Raw genomic sequence first — 22,040 nt, 5'->3', positions numbered from 1 at the left:
ATGTAAGGCCACCGTGGCATTGGTGGGCAAGGCCTATGCAGTAGTAGTCTTGCTTGTGGGTCATTGCAGACAATGACGGTGTTGCTGGCCTACCAAGCAGACCTGCTGAGTGAGCTCGACATATGGCGGCATTCAGAAGCAAGACACCGAACCAGTGAGTGAGAAGAAGCAAGGTCCAAGTTTATTGTTCCATTCACATGAGATCCACACAGTTGAGATGTCCCAAGAGTGATCTAAAAACCCCGAGCTGAAACTCTCCTATTTATACAGTTCCTCATGTCCTGATTGTGGGTCCCTGCAGACAATGACGGTGTTGCAGGCCTACCAAGCAGACCTGCTGAGTGAGTTTGACATATGGCCGGCATTCAGCCAGTTCCTTCCCTGCTGTGTTGAGTTCACCCGGGCATCCACAAGTGGAGCCCAGGCCAGCACTAGTGCGAGGGAGACACAGAAGGCGAGTATGGCAGCCCGCCAACCCCCACAGACAGCCAGGGAAACCAGACGGCCACAGTCGCGGCCTGCTACTACACCTGATCTGAGAATGGTCATTAAGGCCAAGCAGAAGAATGGTCCTCAGAGAAGAGTGGTCCTGAGGGGCCATGGAGGAACATATCAGGAAGACATGAGGTTGTTAGGGCAGTTAGGCCCCAGTGCTACTGTAGGGCCTCCCCTAGCCAGGCTGTCCCAAGTTTTAGTGTTCTCTGGTCAGCGAGCTGTCACAGAGCAACAAAAATCTGATGCTTTCCCTCCAATAGAATGTGGAATAGTTAACATCACTAAAAGACCGTGTGGGCAGTCTCCATGGGTTATGTTTACCGTAGAAAAGGGTTACCAGGTCCAGTTTTAGAGCTCGACCCCCCCGGTTCAGAGGTGTGCTCAACCACAGTAGTCAGCACAGACCAGAGCCCGACGTTAGCACAGAAGTAGATCCCTCCTTGGACAAAGGGGCCATGACATGTACTCCCGTTCCCTGAGGGAGGGAGGTTTTTAAAGCCGTTATTTCCTGGTCCGCAAAAAATAGAGGAGTATGTGGCCAATTTTAGATCCGTGTCATCTGAACTGTACTCTTTCGGACATACAGGTTCAAGATGCTGACGCCCAAACTTATCGTTCCACAGATTCAATTTGAGGCCTGGTTTGTGACGATAGATCTAAAAGGTGCATATTTCCACATAGAAAATATCGCTAGCTTTATCCGCTCACACCTTCACAAAGTGCCTGGATGTCATTCTGGCTCCAATTGTGACTCCAGGGCATCCGTGTACTAAACTACCTGGACGATTGGTTAATTATAGCATGATCCAGGGAACTGGCGGTTCAACATCGAGATGTTGTTTCTTGCCCACATGAAGAGCTTGGGGCTCAGGTTGAACCTCAGAAAAGTATGCTTTCTCCAGTGCATTGGACATCTTTTCTAGGGGTTATAAGGATGCTACTACGATGAGGGTGTTTCTATCCCCAACATGTGTAGGGTCAATCCTATCAACATTGAGTAAGATAAAGCTGGATCTTGGGATCCCCTCCAGTCTATATGGGAGGCTATTGGAGCTTATGGGCAGCCAACATCATACCATTGGGGCTATTGCACAGGAGAATGTTCAGTGGTGGCTGAGAAGTTGGGGTTTTGTCCAAGGACGAACCCTCTGAGAGTAATCAGTGTCACGTGGCGATGCCTGTGTGCTCTGAGAATTTGAGTGTCCCCGGTTTCTAGCCTTGGGTCACACTCTAGGGGTGTCTTCTTAGCGCAAGATGGTAATGAGAGACACCTCCCTCATGGGCTGGAGCGTGGTCTTAGACAGCTGTCCAGCTCACGGTCTCTGGAGCGCCCCTCATCTGGAATGGCATATAAATTGCCTAAAAATGTGGGCCATATTTCTAGCACTGAAATTCCTTATTCTTCAATTGAGAGGTCACCATGTGTTTACAGACAACACAGAAGTAGACCAACAGGGAGGATTATGTCCGCGCCCCATGTTCAGGCAGGCGCAACTAATTCTTCTCTGGGCAGAGGGAAAGTTTTGGCAGTGAGTGCAATGTACATTCTGGGCAACTGGAATGTGGGGGCAGACATCCTGTTGAGGCAGGGGCTGAGGCACAGGGATTGGTGGCTCCATCAACAAGTGGTGGAGTCCAAATGGCAGAGGTTTGGCCAAGCAGGACTGCATGTGTTCGCCTCTGAGGAGACAACACACTGCCTCCTGGGGTTCACCCTTACTCCCCCCGCACAATTAGGGCTGCGGCAACATCCTCTAACTTCGAGGTTTATGTTTAGTGTCAGGCGGCTGAGGCCCATCTGCAGGCCGCGCATACCTTCTTGGGACCTTTCTGTGGTCCTGGAAGATTTGTCAGGTGCCCCATTTGAGCCCTTAGAGGCGATCTACAGTCTCAAGCCGGAGGCCTGATTTATCACCCTCGGGCGGAATTATGGAAACTGAAGGGCACCAGCTCATAGATCCTGGTCTCACACCTGAGGTTGTAGAGACCAAGTTGAACCCTAGAGCACCATCCATGAGGAAATTGTATTCGCTCAAGTGGCGGCTTTATGTCTTGTGGTGTGAGGAACCCCAGCTAGACCCCGTGAACTGCGCAATAGCTACAGTCCTGGAGTTCTTACAAGGACGTATCTCAGCGGGGTGGGCTCCTTCTACAATCAGGGCTTACATGGCCGCCATTTTGGCCAGCCACGCCCCTGTTGATGGAGCCTCTGTGGGGCAACATCCTCTAACTTTGAGGTTTTTGCGTGGTGTAGGGTGGCTGAGGCCCATCTGCAGGCCGTGCATACCTTCTTTGGCCCTTTCTGTAGTCCTGGAAGGTCTGTCAGGTGCCCCATTTGAGCACTTAGAGTCAGCCTCTGAGAAGCTTCTGACTCTAAAGGTAGCTCTTCTGCTGGCCCTGACATCTCTCAAGTGAGTAGGAGATCTACAAGCTCTCTCAGTTGCCCCTTCATGCCTCGACTTTACCCCTGGATTAGCCCAGGCCTTCCTGCCTACATCTGCTGCTCAGCCTGTGGTGTTGCAGGCTTTCTGTCCTCCTCTATTTCTTAAACCGGAACAAGAGAGAATGTACCTGCTGTGTCCAGTAAGGGCTCTCTGTACTTACATCCACCGCTTACATCCAGCTGCTGGTCTGCTTGGTGGCGACAGTAGAGGTGATACTGGATCAAAGCAGCACATCTCTAATTGGATAGTGGAAGCAATCTCTATCGCTTATGAGGTACGCGGTTTCGCTACGCCTCTCGGATAAGGGCTCATTTTTCATCTTTTTGAACAGGCCGTACTCTTGGTATGATAGAGTGGGTATTCTCATTCCCATAATGTTATGCTAAACGCAACGTGGAGTTCCCTTTGAAAGGGAACATCTGGATTACGCATGTAACCCTATTCCCTGATAAAGGAATGAGACGTTGCGTAGCTTTGTCATACCGGGGTAGGCCTGTGAATTGCATCTTTGCTTCAGATAATAGAGGCTGACGGTGCGGTTCACAGGTGCTATATATATATATATATATATATATATATATATATATATATATACATATATATATATATATATATATATATATATATATATATATATATATATATATATATCACGACGTGCTTAATTGCCACGTCACCTGATCATGGCAGGCCTTAAATTTCTCTAATTTGAATTTAATTTAGTATATGAAACATTTCCAGAGAGAGCTTAATGTCTGAACCTGAACCAAAACTAACTTGATTAAATAGAAAAAAACACATAATGTAAATAATAGTTCATTGTTGAGATGTATTTATTTAAAGCACAGCAACAGTAATAAAATCCAGCCCCAAATCCAAAACTGAGAGGTTTTTAAACAGACAGGTCAACGCTTGAAGAAAGACAGGCAACCAAAATGTAATCCAAGACACAAAGGTTAAAACAAAAATGCAAAACCAAACATATGAAACATTTAAACCATGGCTCAGAAATGCACAGCAGAGAATAACTCATCAACCCTTTAGGCATTGTATTTTGAATGTGATTGGCTACTGGTGAGCGTGGGTTGGTCTTTGGTTCTAGAAATCCAGTTTAGATGATGGAGTGTTTCCTGAGGTGACAGTAAGTAATGAAACAAACTGTGCGTAAAGTGGCAAGTAAATCTGTAAATCACAATTTTTGGTAGAAACAGTTGTTTCTCTTAGTGACACATAAACATCCATTTAACCATAACTAACTGCACATACTGTGTCTGTATAGGACCAGCTTGTTAGTGGGATGTTATTTACAAAACAGGACCATGTTCAAATATTTGGTGCATTCTGGCAATGTAACACATACCTGTGTGTGAAATCGTCAAAGTGAATAGCTGTAGTTAAGAGATTAATCAAAGTAAATGACAGTTAATTGAATGTATTTAAGATATGAATTAAGATCCAGGCAATTAGTAGATCAAAAGGTGAACTTGATACCAAACTTATACTTTTTGGAGGAGAATAAGGAATAAAATATCTCATCGTTGTATGGGTGCAGTATCAAATAATGAAGTTAAATATAAGAGTTTGTAAAAACCTTTTGATAATAGTATTTTATATATATATATATATATATATATATGTTTTTGGGTTGTCTGTCCATCTGGCTGTTACGGACCCTTGTAAGGGTGATATCTCTAGAATGATTGGTTGAATGGTTTTGTGATATATATGGAAATACAATTGTAACCAGCCAATGAACTTAAAGAATTTTAAAACAATCTCATAGCAGACTGAACTGATAAAGTATATTTAAGGGTATTTCAGGCATGCAAACTAGTAACAAGAAGGACTAAACTTGTTTGCATCCCTGTCGAGTTCTACTTGTTAATTTTCTTTTTTATTTATTCATTTTCATTTTCTTATATATTAACAACAACCACTTAAACAATGAAAAGCTTTTCTTATTTTGCATGCAAATATACTGTATAATGTATGATGTTTGCAGTTAAACAGACTCTTATAACATGGGCCTAGCAGCATAGCTGTCAGTAGCTGTATCTGAGTTGCTTGAAGACATTTCGGCACTCGATGCATTGTACACATCTGAAAAAGAACAAAATATTAGTGCCAATACCATTCACATACAGTTGGGGAAATAAGTATTGAATGTGTCAACAATTTTTTTCAGTAAATATTTCCAATGAGGCTGTTCACATGAAATTTTCACCAGACTTTGGTATTAACTCAAGAAATCCACACATATAAAGAAAGCCAAACATTAAAGTCCATAAATAAATTTATGTGTAATAAAGAGGAATGACACAGGAAAAAAGTCTTGAACACGTTAACTGAGATGTATTTAATACTTATTGAAGAAGCCTTTGCTTGTAATAACAGCTGCAAGATGCTTCTTGTATGAAGAAATGAATGGGCTGCAGTATTCAGGTGTGATTTTGGCCCATTCTTCTAAACTTATTGTCTTTAAATCTTGTTCAATTGGATTCAAGTCAGGTGATCGACACCTTGATTTTTTTCTCTGAAACCAATTGAGAGTTTCCTTTGCTATATGCTTTGGATCATTTTTCTGCTGGGAAGGTCCACCCATGTCTCATCTTCATCATCCTGGTGGATGGCATCAGATTCTACTCAAGAATCTCCCAGTAAAGGGGTCCATTCATCATTCCTTCAATTATATGAAGTCTGCCAGTACCAAGTGATGAAAAACAGCCCCACACCATGATGCTTCCACCTCCAAACTTCACTGTGAGTATAGTGTTTTTTAGGGTGATGTGCAGTGTCATTTCTTCTCCAAACATGGTGTGTAGTATGACAACCAAAAAGTTCCATTTTACTCTTGTCTGACCACACTACACTCTCCCAGTATTTCATAGACTTGTCCAAATGTGTTGTAGCAAACTTTAAACGAGCTTCGACATGCTTTTCTTTAGTAATAGAGTCTTGCTGGGTGAGGCAGTGGCGGTGGAGTGAAGTGCCTATTGTTTTCTCTGTGACGATGGCACCTGCTGCCTCCAAGTGTTTCTGGAGCTCTTTCCGAGTGGTCCTTGGCTCTTGGGCTACTCTTCTGACTATTCTTCTGACTGCCTGGACAGAAATTTTGCGAGGAGCTCCTGTGCGTGGCCGGTGGATGATAGAGTGATGTTGCTTCCACTTGTGGATAATGGCACCAATGGTGCTTACTGGAGGACTCAGAAGTTTTGAAATACATCTGTATCTGATTCCATCAATATGTTTTGCAACAATAAGGCTGCGAAGGTCTTGGGAGTGCTCTGTGCTTTTACCCATCATGAGATGTTTCTTATGTGACACTTTGCTAATGAAAAGTCTTTTTATAGACCATCAATTTACTACCCAGCTGATATTAATTTGCACAAAGAGGGCGTATAATTACTTATGGATTTCAGCTGGTTCCTTGCCTTGCCTTAGCTTAGAGAACTGCTTTTTCTTAGTGTCTTCAATACTTTTTTTCTGAGTCATTTCAGTTTATTACACATAACTTTATTTACGGACTTTAATGTGAATTCTTTATATTTGTGTAGTTCTTGAGTTAATACTGATGTCTGGTGAAAATTTTGTGATGTTATGTAATTTAAAGTATAAGTTCAGTATATCAATATCAAGACAGGGGAAATAATTAAAACCTGTACTGTCGTTAATTTAAAGTAGGTGAGGACAGGGGACATTACCAAAGTTCTTTTTCAGTTAAAATCCTGCCCTGTGAGCAGTTTATATAATACAATATTTGTGCTATATTATACAACTTGGGCATATAATCAGCAGTTCATACCTATATATCAGCCTATGGTCCTATTGTGTCAATTAAAATTCACACCGATTATTGGAGTAAAAATATAAATTAACAAACTTTATTAAATTATGTACTTTAGCTGTATTATAAACTATAGCTGACCGCTGATTCTTTTATATAGTTTTCTTGATAAAAAAGAAAGTATGCCATCATGTCGGTTATGTGTGCAGAATGGACTTTACGTTATGAATATAAGGACGCTCATCAAAATTGCTGTCCATGTTCAACAGCCATACATTGCAGATATGATAAATAAAGAGCAGATTTTTTAAAATGCCTGAGCATTAATTTAACAATGTTTGCAGCAAAAAATAAAACCCTGTGTAAATATAAATTTTAAACAATTTAATACTTATTAATACCTTAATGTTACACCAATTTAGACATTTTTAAGGTCCACTCAGACCCTGTAATAGTAATTCACAGTCAGACCTGTGTCATAGGGTTGGAATCAGTGTGAATGTGGTAGGCTTATGTCTTACGCCATCTCAGATATGTCACATGTTATTATGCCACAGCTTTCAACAAGGAAGACAGCTGAGTACATGGTGACAGACATGCGCCAGAAGTCAGTCAGTGAAAAAAGAGTGTCGAAATCTATTCCTAATTTGTTTGGAAGCTAGGAATGATACTCATCCAGTTTATCATAATCGTGGAATTGTATCATTACCCAGTTGAGAAGTTTTTTTTTAGCTATGATAGCCTACTGATTATAGATAGTGATTAAAAGAAGTTGTGTGTGTGTGTGTGTGTCGTCCAGCAAATTTAAAAATTATTCAATAGTTCATTTTAAAATGATTAAACTGTACTACATTTATGACATTTGGCAGACCCCCTTATCCAGAGTAATTGACATTTATCTCATTTATACAACTGAGCAATTGAGGGTTAAAGGCCTTGCCCAAGGGTCCAGCAGCAGCAGCTTGGTAGTGCTGGGGTTTGAACTCAAAACCATCTGATCAGTATCCCAATGTCTTAACCACTGAGCAACCACTGAGCAACCACTGAGCAACCACTGAGCAACCACTGAGCAACCACTGAGCAACCACTGAGCAACCACTGAGCAACCACTGAGCAACCACTGAGCAACCACTGAGCAACCACTGAGCAACCACTGAGCAACCACTGAGCTACCACTGAGCTACCACTGAGCTACAGTGTACTGCACTACATTGAACGGTTAAAATCTGAACTGATCTACACTCAAAATTAGTTTCTTTTTAAAACTATACATTTATCCAATTACTTGTTTTAATACAAACCTGAAAAGAGAGTTTGAGTTTAGTGTGTGAACATTATAATGAAATGTGGTCAAACACAATTTGATAAAACAGCCTTAGTGAATAAAATGTGCATATTAACATTCAGGTAAGTTACATACTTCTCTGCCGTAACCTCTGAAAAAAAGGAAATCCACTTGAGGATGAAGGTCCTGCACTCGTACTCTGCAATTTAGACAAATTCGTCATCAACCATAATTATTAAAGTAAAGTAAGCGTGACTTATTTTTTAATCAGTATATGTAGCATAAACTATATTTACCCTGGTACGAATAGAGCTTAAGTTCCTTAGTGAAAACTTTCGTGCCAATGCTTCTCGAACCTGCAACCACAAAACAGGCAATATCAAAGCATTATTTATATCTGTTTGTGTGTTTTAAGTGAAGAGTTGTGTAATGGCCTTAGCATAATCATACCTTACTATCCAGTAATGTTCCAAACAGCAAAATAAAGAAACCCTTTAAATAGAAAAAAGAATAATTTTAACATTTACTATAAATATAATTACTTTAAATATGACTTATAATCTAGAATGTCTAAAAAAAAAAATGTAAATGATTTGCAGATTAATATTAATTTATGTGTATGCAATTAGAGTTACAGAGAAAATTAGATTAAAACGACTTTAATACCTGCAGTGAATTAAGGAACGCAAACACCACATGAATCCCAAAGTTTGGTGACACCATGGTCCCAATGCCGAATCCCCACGTTAGACCAAAGAAAGGTGTTAAAATTGCCACACATCTAGCAATGACCATTAGGGGATGTTTCTCATCTGGCTGAGTGGTGGCATTAACTCCTCTCCTCAACATCTTACACAGAACCACAATAAGCACCAGGAGGTTTATAGCTACAATAGTCAGAGCAGGAATCACAAATGCCAGGAGGGCCTTCGTTTTACTCCAGTTTAGCCAACAATTGTAATCTTTTTGAATGTATCCTTGACTTCCAGCTGTAGAGGCCACAGTAATGACAGCTATGATTAATGGGGCTCCATAGCCAACAGTGAAGGCTATGGCCATCATTGCTCCTTTGGTCAGTCTGGAAAAGACCATGAGGGTGCGGTAGAGGAGCAAGAGTGCTGACAGCAACATCCAGAAGAAAAGGGCAAGATAAAAGAAGTGCATGAAGAATGTCGCTGTACTGCAGGGACCCACTCCTTTCGTTACAACTGCTGCTCCAATGATGAAGCATATGTTCGCAATCAGAAGGGAGACAGCGATGTTAACTATGGAGACATGGCGCATGTAGGATGTGTCATTTCTTGTCACTGATTTCCATATAATCATTTCAATGATGAGACACAAAACCAAGCTGCCCAATGAAATGGCCACACCAATGTAAGTTATATAGTCTAAGACTATTGCTAAGTTTTTATCCAGGGTAAATGGTGACATCAGGATTGAAAAAGAGGTTGTGTGATTGCACTCACACGTAATTCTTTCAGTTTCATTTCCTAATTTCTTTAGTTGGCATCCAGTTGAGTCCCATCCCCCAATGTCATTCAGAAGATTAAAGTTCCAAAAGACACACTGAGGGTTTCCCAGTGTATTATTTTTGATGTCAAAAGAGAGGGAAATGTTGTTAATTGTGGAGTTTGTCTCAATCAGTACTACATCTCCATTGATGCTGGTGCCAGTCTGACTGCTGTTATTGTTGGTAAGATTTCGAACAGGTAAGACATTGTTAAAAGCTGAAGAAATTATGACTGTGAGGGACGTCTGTGTACTAGTCGCTGGAATATTTATTTGGGTAGTTAATTTTTTTCCAAATGTTCCAGAAAAGGGAGCAGTAATGGAAGTTTTATTGAGAGAAGATGTGTTTGTTATTATCGAGATGCTTTCATCCCGGAGTCTGCGTGCAATGCTCTCAGTTGATTTCAGAAGTTCAGAACTGGTATTTGTTGTTGTACTGTTTTTGTTTAAAAGCACCCATGTGTCTCGTGTATCATGTGATCCAATGACATCGGTTGTTTCTAAGAAATTCTTGAAATTGAAAGTAATAAAACAAAACAAATAAATACAGTACATCTGAGCCATCTAATTTATCAATATAAATATCTAATCACTAACTAATCAAATTTGATTCTTTTCAGCAAAAAACAATTGAAGGAGTTGCAAAAGAAATTGTAACTGTAAAATAGCTACATAACATGAAATGCTGCTTTTATTACAAATTATACAACCTGATAGTCATTGTTAAAGCTATTCCCACTTGGGCGTTTACAATGTACATCAAATAGCATATAGACTAAATACAATCATATTTATTTTAAAAAATTAACTTACCGTCATGACGGGTTGATTGATTAAAATTGTTTGTGAGAAACTAGAAATGATTTTCAGTATTTCTACAATTGTTAATATGGTAGCTGGAGAATCAGTGATGTTTTGAATCTGTAATATAGCATTATTGCTGACGTTGGCCATAAATTGTTGGAGGTTTCCAACCTGTAAATTCTACAAAAAAAAAAAATAATAATAATAATAATTATGAAGGAGCAAACAAAAATCACATAACTAATGTTATCCTTCATGGAAGTAAAAACAAAGTCAATTTGCCTCAGCTTCATCTTTTAAAGTTGCAAAGATACGCAGGACACAGTAGTCTTCTATGGGTTGCCAGAGGTTTGATGAATTACACAGAGCTACTTGATAGCCAACCATTTCTTTATTACAGTCGCCTTTTTGTACGTCTCCCAGATTTCCAGCTCCAAATATACTATCTGAGCAGATAAATGCTAAAAACAATAGACATGAGACATGAGTAAATTTCAGTTCCATAGTTCCATAGTTTGGCAGGTCCATACTGTGAAAGGTTTTCCCTGGCTATTTTAAATCAAAATTGTATAAAGTATAATTGAATGAATAATTGAATGTATAATTGACTTTACATCCTGAAAAGGTATAATTAACCTTATTTTTTTAAATAAACTTTATTTATTTATTTATATTTGAAATGAACACTTGATCAGAAATGGTTGTCACATATTGAGATATTACTTATTTGTAATACTAATAATAATAATTAGTAATAATAATTATTATTTAGCTATTTTTATTTTTATTACCATCCTACATGAGGTGCTCTGACATTCCTAGGTTTGTTATAGATTTGGGGAGAAATGTAAATAAAAATGAATGATTATTCACCTTTGTTTGATACACTTATTGTGATGCTCTTTGAGTTGTAACTTTGAGTTGTAGTTCCATTGATGGGATTTTTGAGTTTGCATGTGACATGTTTTTCTTGTTCAGCAGTCTGGCAATCATTTTGTTTAATTGTATAGTCACATAATATGCAGCCTGCCGGTGAGCCTGTGCAGCACAAAAAAAAAAAAATATGTAAAACACAAGGCATGCTATAATTATTCAATAATCAAAGCATTGTTACTTATTAGTTTTTGGATTCATGACCTCCCACATCACGTATAAAAGCTGTGTGTGTTACCTGTTGAAGGTGAGGTGCAAGATATGTTCCACTCCACTTGATACATCTCCTGTACACAACACTGCAGTGGGATTGTTGTATCCTCACATTGTACAACTTTGTTAGTGCTCACTTCGATATTGGGGTATGGTTGAATTGTAATGATTTGCCAGATAACATAGGGCATTGAGTTTACTGTAGTTGTGCATGCATATAGACCTGAGAAAGCAGAGAAGAAATTAATAATAATCTAAAAATAGAATATATGTATATAGATAGAGAGATAGAGATATAGAGAGAGCACTGTACAAAAGTCTTTGGAACCCAATTTTTTAGTACAAATTTTGTCATAGGTGCTTTTTTTTAGATTTCCACACATTACTCTTTTCAACAACAAATGAAATATTATAGAAAAATGTTTGTATGTCATTAAAGAAAGAAACATCTTATGTAATAGATCACTTTTCAAAGCAAAACGTAATGAAGTCTGCATGCAACAAAAAGAAACAATACGTTTCTTAAGTTCAAAAAGTGCAATAATCAAAGTCTCCAGAAGAACTGTGGCAGATTTTTCAAGTCAGTAAAACTTACCAGACAATTTCCTTTATGAAACTGCACAAATTGTACCTGAGACTATTGATGTTTTTTTAAGCAAATGTTGTCACACCAAATATTGACTTTGTTTAATTTATAACTATTTACTGCTATTTATAGTATTTTTTATGTAAAATATATAACTTCATTATTTTTAAGGCATCTTTGTATATGTTTAGCATATACTGTAGTGTATATAGTATAATGTACTATATGCTAACCATATTTTGTGCTGAGAAACAATTGAGTGGATTTCTTTGAAAGCTGGCTGCACAGTATTAATTCTTAATTACTCCAAACCCTGGAAATATTTTTTCCAGAGAACATAAAGGACACAAGTGCTACATTATTATTGTTGTTGTTGTTATAATAATAATAATAATAATAATAATAATAATAATGTCTGAATACTCGATGCTGGAAGGTGTGCGTTAAAACCGTATATACCACAGGTAGGTCCAGTCAGTTTAATCACTGTTCTAAATTAATGCCCTGCCTATAAACAAATGTAACCAAAGTAACATCCAGTTAAACTCACATTTTCTTTATTAGTAGAGATTCCACACAGACACAGTCAATTCACACACACACACACACACAATCTATCTCTCTCTCTCTCTCTCTCTCTCTCTCTCTCTCTCTCTCTCTACCTGTTTACTATAATTCATTCATGTAAATGTAATCTTATCTCACTACTTTATCTGTTGATTTAGAGCGGATGGAATTCTAGGGCTCTATATAAAATAACTAACGAAAATGAACCGTTATTTTTATCTTTTTAGTCAAATTTTGCACTGCAAACATTTATTATGGATTATCCCTTACATATCTCATTATATTTTTATGTTTTTTAGCAATCTTTATAAAATACAGTAAATTCATTCATCAATGTACACTATTCATGAAAGTATTTGTCATGACCACTGTAATATGCTGATCTAACAGAATTATTTGTGACTTACCACTGTCATCGGGGGTGACATTATCGAGTTGATGGATATTATTTGAATTGTTTACGATGGGTTTCCCATCCAGGGTCCATTTTATGCCATTATTTACTGGAGGATTGCAGGTCAGTGTGAGATTTGTCCCAGGATATATATTGCCACTACTTCCATATAGTCCATCTTTCACTGAAATAAAGAGCCAAGTACATCTCTAAAGTTTGTTTTTTCAAGAGCTCTGCATAGTCATAGACACATACATTATTAATACTAACTTGTAATAAATTGTATATAGTTAACAAGCCCCTACCACTTTGGACGAATGCAGTATCGCTCACATCGAATCCCTGTAAACGGAGACTACTAGCAAGGTCTTGGTTTGCTGATGCCAAATTAAGGGTAGCATTTGTTGTATTGATAGTAAAGTCTGTAATCACACTGCCAGGCCTGTTGAAAAACACAGAACATCACTGAAGACATTAGTTCTTGAAATGTTGAGTAAAATTTTACAACCACTCAGGTTTTCAATTAATAAAACTACAGATTATAATCCAGATCATTCATTGGTATTGTTTACTGTCAGTATTTAATTATTGATTTAATTCATTTAAATAAGATTGAGATTAGGACTGATTTTTCAAAATCTGAACAATGCAGAATAGACAGGTCTAAAATATTATTATGCTGGGTTACAATAAATAACACTACCTGAAAGCAGTCACTGTTGCAGAATTGGGCTGGTAGCTAGGTAGAGTCCTGTAGCTCTTATCAATCTAAGGGGGAAATGTGCCCGGTATGTCATATTTAGTTTTAGATTAGAGTGGAAGTATATGCCACAACTCTACTACTACTACTTTTAATAATAATAATAATAATAATAATAATAATAATAATAATAATAGTACTTACTGAACTTGAAATTTTTTGTTTATATGTTTTGTATTTTTCACTGCTCTGGTCAATGAGTGCAAAATCAAATTCTTCATTTATTGTCAGTGAGAAGCTTAATACTTTGGTGTCTGTGGAAAAAAATAATAATTGAAAAAGTAAAACACAAAAGAAAACAATATTATCTAACCCTCAAACCTTGGAGGATGATCAATAAATAAAATGAAAGTAAAATAATCACAGTCAAAATTCATACATATTCAAAGTGATATAAACCCTTTTGTGCAGTATGTTTGTCATTGGAAAAAAAACACATAAATTAAAATTATATTAGCTATATAAAGGAAAAGAACAAGGATTAAAACATACCTGCAGTTGTGGTTTGTATAGATGGTATTGCAGTAGTTGAGGTGGTTGTGGTTTGTATAGATGGTGTTGCAGTAGTTGAGGTGGTTGTGGTTTGTATAGATGGTGTTGCAGTAGTTGAGGTGGTTGTGGTTTGTATAGATGGTGTTGCAGTAGTTGAGGTGGTTGTGGTTTGTATAGATGGTGTTGCAGTAGTTGAGGTGGTTGTGGTTTGTGTAGATGGTGTTGCAGTAGTTGAGGTTGTTGTGGTTTGTATAGATGGTGTTGCAGTAGTTGAGGTGGTTGTGGTTTGTGTAGATGGTGTTGCAGTAGTTGAGGTGGTTGTGGTTTGTATAGATGGTGTTGCAGTAGTTGAGGTGGTTGTGGTTTGTATAGATGGTGTTGCAGTAGTTGAGGTGGTTGTGGTTTGTGTAGATGGTGTTGCAGTAGTTCTGTTGGTTGTGGTTTGTATGGATGGTGTTGCAGTAGTTGAGGTGGTTGTGGTTTGTGTAGATGGTGTTGCAGTAGTTGAGGTGGTTGTGGTTTGCATAGATGGTGTTGCAGTAGTTGAGGTGGTTGTTGTTTGTATGGATGATGCAGTAGTTGAGGTGGTCGTGGTTTGTATAGATGGTGTTGCAGTAGTTCTGTTGGTTGTTGTGGATTGTGTTGTGGTCAATAGAGGTGGTGCTGTGGTAGGAAAAAAAATTCATGATTTGAAAACTCATAAACAGGCATGTTAAGTTCATTAAAAAATAATTTGTCTTATAGTCCAATATTACCACATCCAGTACATGCAGTATTACCAGTACTACTATTACCAGTATTATCCAGTAAACCAATATGGTCTTAAGGTATATTTTCAAAGTCAAAATTCACTATTTGTCAGCAGATACTTAAAAAAATAATAATGAAAAAAAAAAACTGAAACATGCTGCTTGCATAAGTATTTAACCCATTCAGACTAGGACTTGGTGAAACCACCTTTCAGTGCAATAAGTCTTTAAGTCTGTTGTGGGTAAGTTCCTACCAGCTTTGTACACAGTTTCACCCATTCTTCCTGGCAGATTTGCTCCAGGTTCTACATGTTGGTTGGATGTTGTTTGTTGACTACAATTTTCAGATTTCCACTTGTCTTCCACTTGTCTTCAACAGTGCCACAGGTTGTCAATGGGATTCAGATCTGGACTTTGACTTGGCCATTGTATAACATTCACTTTTTTGTTTTAACCATTCTTGCAATGCTGTGGCCTTGTGTTTGGGACTATTGTCCTGCTGAAAGGTGAAGTTACTCCCAAGATTTTTTAGGGGTTTTTTTTAGTTTGTTTTGTTTGATTTTTAGCAAACTGAAGCAGGTTCTCTTGTGATATCCCCCTGGTTTTACTCTATCAATTCTCCCTTCAATTTTGACAAGAAGCCCAGGTTCTGAGAATGAAAAGCATCCCCAGAGCATGATGCTGCCACCACCATAATTCACTGCATTTGTGGTATGGCTTGATCTTGGTCTAATCACACAAAAAACACGTCACTGGATCACTCTCATGCGTTCATGTTCAGTCTCATGCTCTTCTTGTTTTTGTGCTGGGTTTTGAGAACAGGCCTTGTCTAGCTAGTGCGTGGATGGTGTGATGCAACTTCCACTGCCTCACTATTGATCCAACAGTGCTTACTTGGATGTCCAATGTCTTAGATATGACTCTATTCCCAAGTTATGAAATTCTATTATCTTATTTTTAACTTCCTTAGAATGCTATTTAGTCTTCATTTTCACTTCTTTCCTTCAGACTGACAGTCTCTTCAGTTTAACTGAGGTGGTTGTTTTTCAGGAAATGAGAGGTGTTTTAATATTTCACAGGTGAAGGCCAATTATAAGTTGATTGTGTGCTCATTAAGACAGTATCTTTCATCTGCACCTTCCAGAAACTTGGGGGATGGAATACTTATGCAAGCCGCATATTTTCGTTTTTAATTTTCTTTGAAATACTTTCATTTTCACTTTGAAAAACAGGAAGAATGTGTATTTAATATTTGTTATTCCAACAAATTAAGGGGGTCAAACACTTTTGAGGACAAGTGTGTGTGTGTGTGTGTGTGTGTGTGTGTGTGTGTGTGTGTGTGTGTGTCTGCATGTGTACAAGAATGCAGAAAGAAAATACTGTTTTTAATTGAGAGGCTTAATTGTGACACCTAGACACCTAAATATGATTTTATATTAATAATGGTTCAATGAAATTGCAATGATAAATATACTGTGCCTTATAAACACAACATGCAAATGAGGTATCTCTTTAACTGCTGATTAACTGCTATAAAATAATGTCAATATAATGTGTCAAACACCATCACAAAACACTGCTTGAATTAAAAAAAAAAAAAAAAAAAAAAAAAAAGGAAATTCTATGTAAGGGAAAGCAGGTGGGATCTTACCTGTGGTTACAGCTTGACATATAGAGTTGTCTATAAAATAAAAACAACAGTACAATTAAATATATATATATTTTAAATAAAGTTTATCAGTTTATTTAACCCTTGCTAACTTAGAGAACTGTCATAAGAAATTTAGCTTTAAAGATCTTGAGTGCTGTATAGAATGAAACATCTAAAGCATAACTAATGTTGCTCTCATTCTTCACTGTTGGGCCTTTTATCTTCAACTGGACAAATATTGTATCGCCAACTTGCTATCAAACTAAGCCTCTTAGTTTAGAGCTTTAGAACCTATTGTATCATGTAGTACTTTCATTAAAAATACTAATAAAGACAATTTATTTCACCCACTCTAAAGCATCTAAATATTCACTACAATCAAATTAAACAACTAAAAATACCATGCATTTGGCAGGAAAAACTGTTCAGGGTATACGAAAGAAAGTATTGAGAGAAAGTATTTTTCATGATACATATCATACGCACGAGTCAGCTCATTGATTGGTTGGCAGAAGTGTCCATCATTTGGAATAGCATTGATGCAGCCACAAGAGGAACTGGTGACATAATTACAAGACCCATATAGTTTGCACTTTTCACATGGCCAGAAATAATGGTCCTCACACCTGCACTGATATTCAGTACCATTCAAACTGCACACTGTGGAACAGAAAAAACATCATGATGAGGTGAGGATTTGTTAAAACAGTGCTGTCATTTAAAGAAATAATTATAAATAAGTAAAATATATATATATATATATATATATATATATATATATATATATATATATATATATATATATATATAGATTAATCTAAATGAAAATAAATACAATTTATTTGATTGTTTTTAGATATTGTGTGAGTAGCTATTAATTTAAAAAATGGTTATCAGTAATCTAAATATAACATGTGGGTTTACCTCATTGTATGACCTATTTTTGGCTTTCTTTGCATTTGTTTAATATTGTGAAACTGGGTGTCAGCCTAATAAATAACTAAATAAATTTTAGGTTCTAGACAGGAAGTGGCACATGTATTTGGCAAGGAAGTCAAAAGTATTTTGACTTAATGTAGTGACATTTTTACAAAACAATAAGTCACTGTGGTGAGTTGGTGGCTACAGAATGTTACCTTGACCACAAGCAGAACTTCCCTCAATAACCACAAATTACATACCTTTGGTAGTTTGGGATATGACAGTCTATTTATTGTCTGGGCATTGGGTTTGTGAGCAGGTATTACATACTGCAAAGTCAATAAATAAACACAAACATTTTCTAATTTCTAAATTCCCACTGGCACACGCGTTACACTTTCACATGTTTTCCTGTCTAAGCACTTTTCACTTCCTCATCAACTCCACACCTGTTTCTGTCTAGAACTTTACAGCATGGTTTATTTCTTAGGACGCCACCCAGTGGTCAAAAATTAAACAAACTTAAAGAAAGCCATAAATGGCTCTTACACTCATTGCATAAAATTTCCAGTAAATATTTCAGGTTAAGTTCATTGCAGATCACATGAAAGCCATTTTCATGAAAGCCATTTCTGAAATGCTGTGTATGACTTTATTGGAGGTTGGATCATATAATCTCTGACACATTGTGACTGCAAGACTCAGCAGAAACTGAAAGGTCAGTTACCTGTAGTGATGTTAATTTCAGTGATATTGATGTTACTATTTATTGTAGGTAAACTGAGAGTCTTCAAAATGTTCCTCAGTTGATTCAAGACTGTTACATCCACTGCGCTAATTTCAATCTCAATTAGGTATTCAGCTGAGAGAAAAATGAAAAGAAATTCCACATAAATGTATTACATAATCAAATGGGAAAAAATTCAACAACAACATCAACAACAACAACTACAACAACAACAACAATAATAATAATAATAACAATAATAATAATAATAATAATAAGTAACACTAGTCAGAAGTTGCACGTCTTATGGTAGTTATTGGGGTAGTTTTACCTGTGCGTGTTTCCATTGGACATGTAGAGTTATCTATGAAATAAAGCAGTGCCGTCAATAAAAGTACTAATAAATAGTTCCAACAACTCTTTACGTAGAAAGAATTATCATAAGAACTTTAGCTTCAAACATGTTGTTTGGTGAGATATGGAGTAGAGTTAAATATCTAAAGCATCTGAATATCTATCAAACAAAACTTCTATGAGTACCATGAATTTGCCAGATAATAGCTATCATTGTATACTAATAAAGTAATAAATGATCTTCAATCAGGCTTGCTTATTTTTTTGTGTTACATATCATACATACTCGTCAGCTCACTGATTGGTTGGCAGAAGTGTCCATTATATGGAAGAGCGTTGATACAGTCACAAGAGGAATTGGTGACGTAACCACAAGACCCATGTAGTTTGCACTTTTCACATGGCCAGAAATACTGATCCTCACACCTGCACTGATATTCAGTACCATTCAAACTGCACACTGTGGAACAGAAAATCATGATGAGGTGAGGATTTCTCAGAACAATGCTGTGATTTTAAGAATGTTTTTTTATATATAGGTTTAAATTATCTTTAAATACAATTTATTTGATTCCTTCTGAGATGTCATGTAAACAGACATTAATTGGAAAAAAGTGGTTATCAGGGGATTAACCCCTCTTTTTATAAAAATTTCAAGTAAATATTTGTGGTTAATGTCATTAAATTTCATATGAAAGCAATCTCTGAAATGCTGTGTATGACTTTACTGGATTTGGATCGTATAATCTCTGACACATTGTGAGTGTGAGATTCATCAGAAACTGAAAGGTCAGTTACCTGTAGTGATGTTAACGTCAGTGACACTGATGTCACTATTTATTGTAGGTAAACTGTGTGTCTGTAAAATGTCCATCAGTTGACTCAGGATTGTTACATCTATTGCATCAATCTCAATCTCAATCAGATATTCACCTGAGGGAAAGGTGAAAAGAAATTCCACTAAAATTTTCTATATGATTATACAGCATGTAAGTAAAGTAACGCTGGTCTGAATTTGCACATCTTGTGGTAGTTATTGAGGTAGTTTACCTGGGGGTAGGTCAGGTGGACATATAGAGTTATCTGTAAAGAGCAAAATGCCATGAGTAAAAAACGGACTAATAAATACAGTTTATTTAACCCACTGTAACTTAGAAAACTTCGTCATAAGAGTATTTATCATCAAACATGTTTGTGTGCGTAATGTGTTTGAGTGCTTCTGAAGTTAAATATCTAGAGCATGTGTGCTATTTCTTTCATTCGGAATTATAGTGTGTGTGGTGTTTTTTTGTTGTTGTTGTTTTTTTTTTTTTGTAATTGGGTCAGTTTTTCTTATTGGATTGAATATGTGAAATATCAATTTTGCCAGGGCGGCGGACACATTTGCCATTTAAAAGTGACAATTATGAATTATATACAATATATCATAATGAAGTATTGAAAGGGCATCAGTCTTAAATGATTATTATTCATGTTACATATCATACATACTCATCAGCTCACTGATTGGTTGGCAGAAGTGTCCATCATATGGAATTATGTTGATGCCGCCACATGAGGAATTGGTGATGTTGCCACAAGACCCATATAGTTTACACTTTTCACATGGCCAGAAATACTGATCTTCACACCTGCACTGATATTCAGTACCATTCAAACTGCACACTGTGGAACAGAAAATCATGATGAGGTGAGGATTTCTTAGAACAATGCTGTGATTTTAAGAATAGTTTTTCATATATAGGTTTAAATTATCTTTAAATACAATTCATTTGATTCCTTCTGAGATATTGTGTAAACAGACATTAATTGGAAAGAAGTGGTTATCAGGGGATTAACCATTCTTTTTATAAAAATTTCAAGTAAATATTTGTGGTTAATGTCATTAAATTTCATATGAAAGCAATCTCTGAAATGCTGTGTATGACTTTACTGGATTTGGATCGTATAATCTCTGACACATTGTGAGTGTGAGATTTATCAGAAACTGAAAGGTCAGTTACCTGTAGTGATGTTAACGTCAGTGACACTGATGTCACTATTTATTGTAGGTAAACTGTGTGTCTGTAAAATGTCCCTCAGTTGATTCAGGATTGTTACATCTATTGCATCAATCTCAATCTCAATCACATATTCACCTGAGGGAAAGGTGAAAAGAAATTCCACTAAAATTTACTATATGATTATACAGCATGGAAGTAAAGTAATGCTGGTCTGAATTTGCACATCTTGTGGTAGTTATTGAGGTAGTTTACCTGGGGGTAGGTCAGGTGGACATATAGAGTTATCTGTAAAGAGCAAAATGCCACGATTAAAAAATGGACTAATAAATACAGTTTATTTAACCCACTGTAACTTAGAAAACTTTGTCATGAGAGTATTTATCATCAAACATGTTTGAGTGTTTATGAAGTTAAATATCTAGAGCGTTTGTGCTATTTCTTTCATTCGGCACTGTTGTGGGTTTTTTTTGTAATTGGGTCAGTTTTTCTTATTGGATTGAACATGTGAGATATCAATGTTGCCAGGGCGGCGGACACATTTGCCATTTAAAAGTGACAATTATATGTTAATGAAGTACTGAAAGGGTATTATTCTTAAATGATTATTATTCGTGTTGCATATCATACATACTCGTTAGCTCATTGATTGGTTGGCAGAAGTGTCCATCATATGGAAGAGCGTTGATGCAGTCACAAGAGGAATTGGTGACATAATTACAAGACCCATATAGTTTGCACTTTTCACATGGCCAGAAATACTGATCCTCACACCTGCACTGATATTCAGTACCATTCAAACTGCACACTGTGGAACAGAAAATCATGATGAGGTGAGGATTTCTTAGCACAATGCTGTGATTTTAAGAATGTTTTTTCATATATAGGTTTAAATTATCTTTAAATACAATTCATTTGATCCCTTCTGAGATATCGTGTAAACAGACATTAATTGGAAAGAAGTGGTTATCAGGGGATTAACCATTCTTTTTATAAAAATTTCAAGTAAATATTTGTGGTTAATGTCATTAAATATCGTATGAAAGTAATCTCTGAAATGCTGTGTATGACTTTACTGGATTTGGATCGTATAATCTCTGACACATTGTGACTGCGAGACTCAACAGAAACTGAAAGGTCAGTTACCTGTAGTGATGTTAATTTCAGTGATATTGATGTTATTATTTATTGAAGGTAAACTGAGTGTCTTCAAAATGTTCCTCAGTTGATTCAAGACTGTTACATCCACTGCGCTAATTTCAATCTCAATTAGGTATTCAGCTGAGAGAAAAATGAAAAGAAATTCCACATAAATGTATTAAATAATCAAATGGGGAAAAATTAACAACAACAAGATCAACAAGAACAT

The 22,040-nt window shown here is 36.7% G+C and overlaps 2 protein-coding genes across 2 annotated transcripts; both read right to left on the bottom strand.

The window, feature by feature from the left end:
* Positions 1 to 4,579: 4,579 nt before the first annotated feature.
* On the bottom strand, positions 4,580 to 10,113 carry LOC128620612 (adhesion G protein-coupled receptor F5-like). Its single transcript, XM_053645818.1, has 5 exons — positions 8,675 to 10,113; positions 8,459 to 8,500; positions 8,305 to 8,364; positions 8,144 to 8,207; positions 4,580 to 5,039 (listed from the first exon to the last, which is right to left on the bottom strand). The coding sequence occupies exons 1-5, from the start codon at positions 10,082 to 10,084 to the stop codon at positions 4,954 to 4,956; spliced, it is 1,662 nt and encodes a 553-aa protein (XP_053501793.1). The 5' UTR covers positions 10,085 to 10,113; the 3' UTR covers positions 4,580 to 4,953.
* Positions 10,114 to 10,162: 49 nt separating this feature from the next.
* On the bottom strand, positions 10,163 to 16,692 carry LOC128620613 (mucin-2). The gene is made up of 10 exons (XM_053645819.1): positions 16,670 to 16,692; positions 14,270 to 14,932; positions 13,922 to 14,031; positions 13,721 to 13,785; positions 13,323 to 13,459; positions 13,031 to 13,201; positions 11,496 to 11,693; positions 11,198 to 11,362; positions 10,607 to 10,785; positions 10,163 to 10,504 (listed from the first exon to the last, which is right to left on the bottom strand). The coding sequence occupies exons 2-10, from the start codon at positions 14,793 to 14,795 to the stop codon at positions 10,325 to 10,327; spliced, it is 1,731 nt and encodes a 576-aa protein (XP_053501794.1). The 5' UTR covers positions 14,796 to 14,932; positions 16,670 to 16,692; the 3' UTR covers positions 10,163 to 10,324.
* Positions 16,693 to 22,040: the final 5,348 nt, after the last annotated feature.

The sequence above is a fragment of the Ictalurus furcatus genome, chromosome 16 (genome assembly GCF_023375685.1).
Source record: "Ictalurus furcatus strain D&B chromosome 16, Billie_1.0, whole genome shotgun sequence".
In the NCBI taxonomy this organism is placed as follows: Eukaryota; Metazoa; Chordata; class Actinopteri; order Siluriformes; family Ictaluridae; genus Ictalurus; species Ictalurus furcatus.
This window is presented reverse-complemented; position numbering and strand designations above follow the sequence as displayed.

Bases quoted from the DNA above. Each gene is read 5' to 3' on its own strand.
- LOC128620613 (XM_053645819.1), bottom strand. From the start codon at position 14,795: ATGCAAACCACAACCACCTCAACTACTGCAACACCATCTACACAAACC. The intron at 13,786-13,921 runs GTAAGTACTATT...TTTCCCCCTTAG, and splicing joins AACAAAAAATTTCAAGTTCA to ATTGATAAGAGCTACAGGAC. The intron at 10,505-10,606 runs GCAAATTGACTT...TTTTTTTTGTAG, and splicing joins CTTTAAAAGATGAAGCTGAG to AATTTACAGGTTGGAAACCT.
- LOC128620612 (XM_053645818.1), bottom strand. From the start codon at position 10,084: ATGGCTCAGATGTACTGTATTTATTTGTTTTGTTTTATTACTTTCAAT. The intron at 8,365-8,458 runs GTATGATTATGC...TTGTGGTTGCAG, and splicing joins GAACATTACTGGATAGTAAG to GTTCGAGAAGCATTGGCACG. The intron at 5,040-8,143 runs GTATGTAACTTA...GTTCTTTTTCAG, and splicing joins TCAGAGGTTACGGCAGAGAA to ATGTGTACAATGCATCGAGT.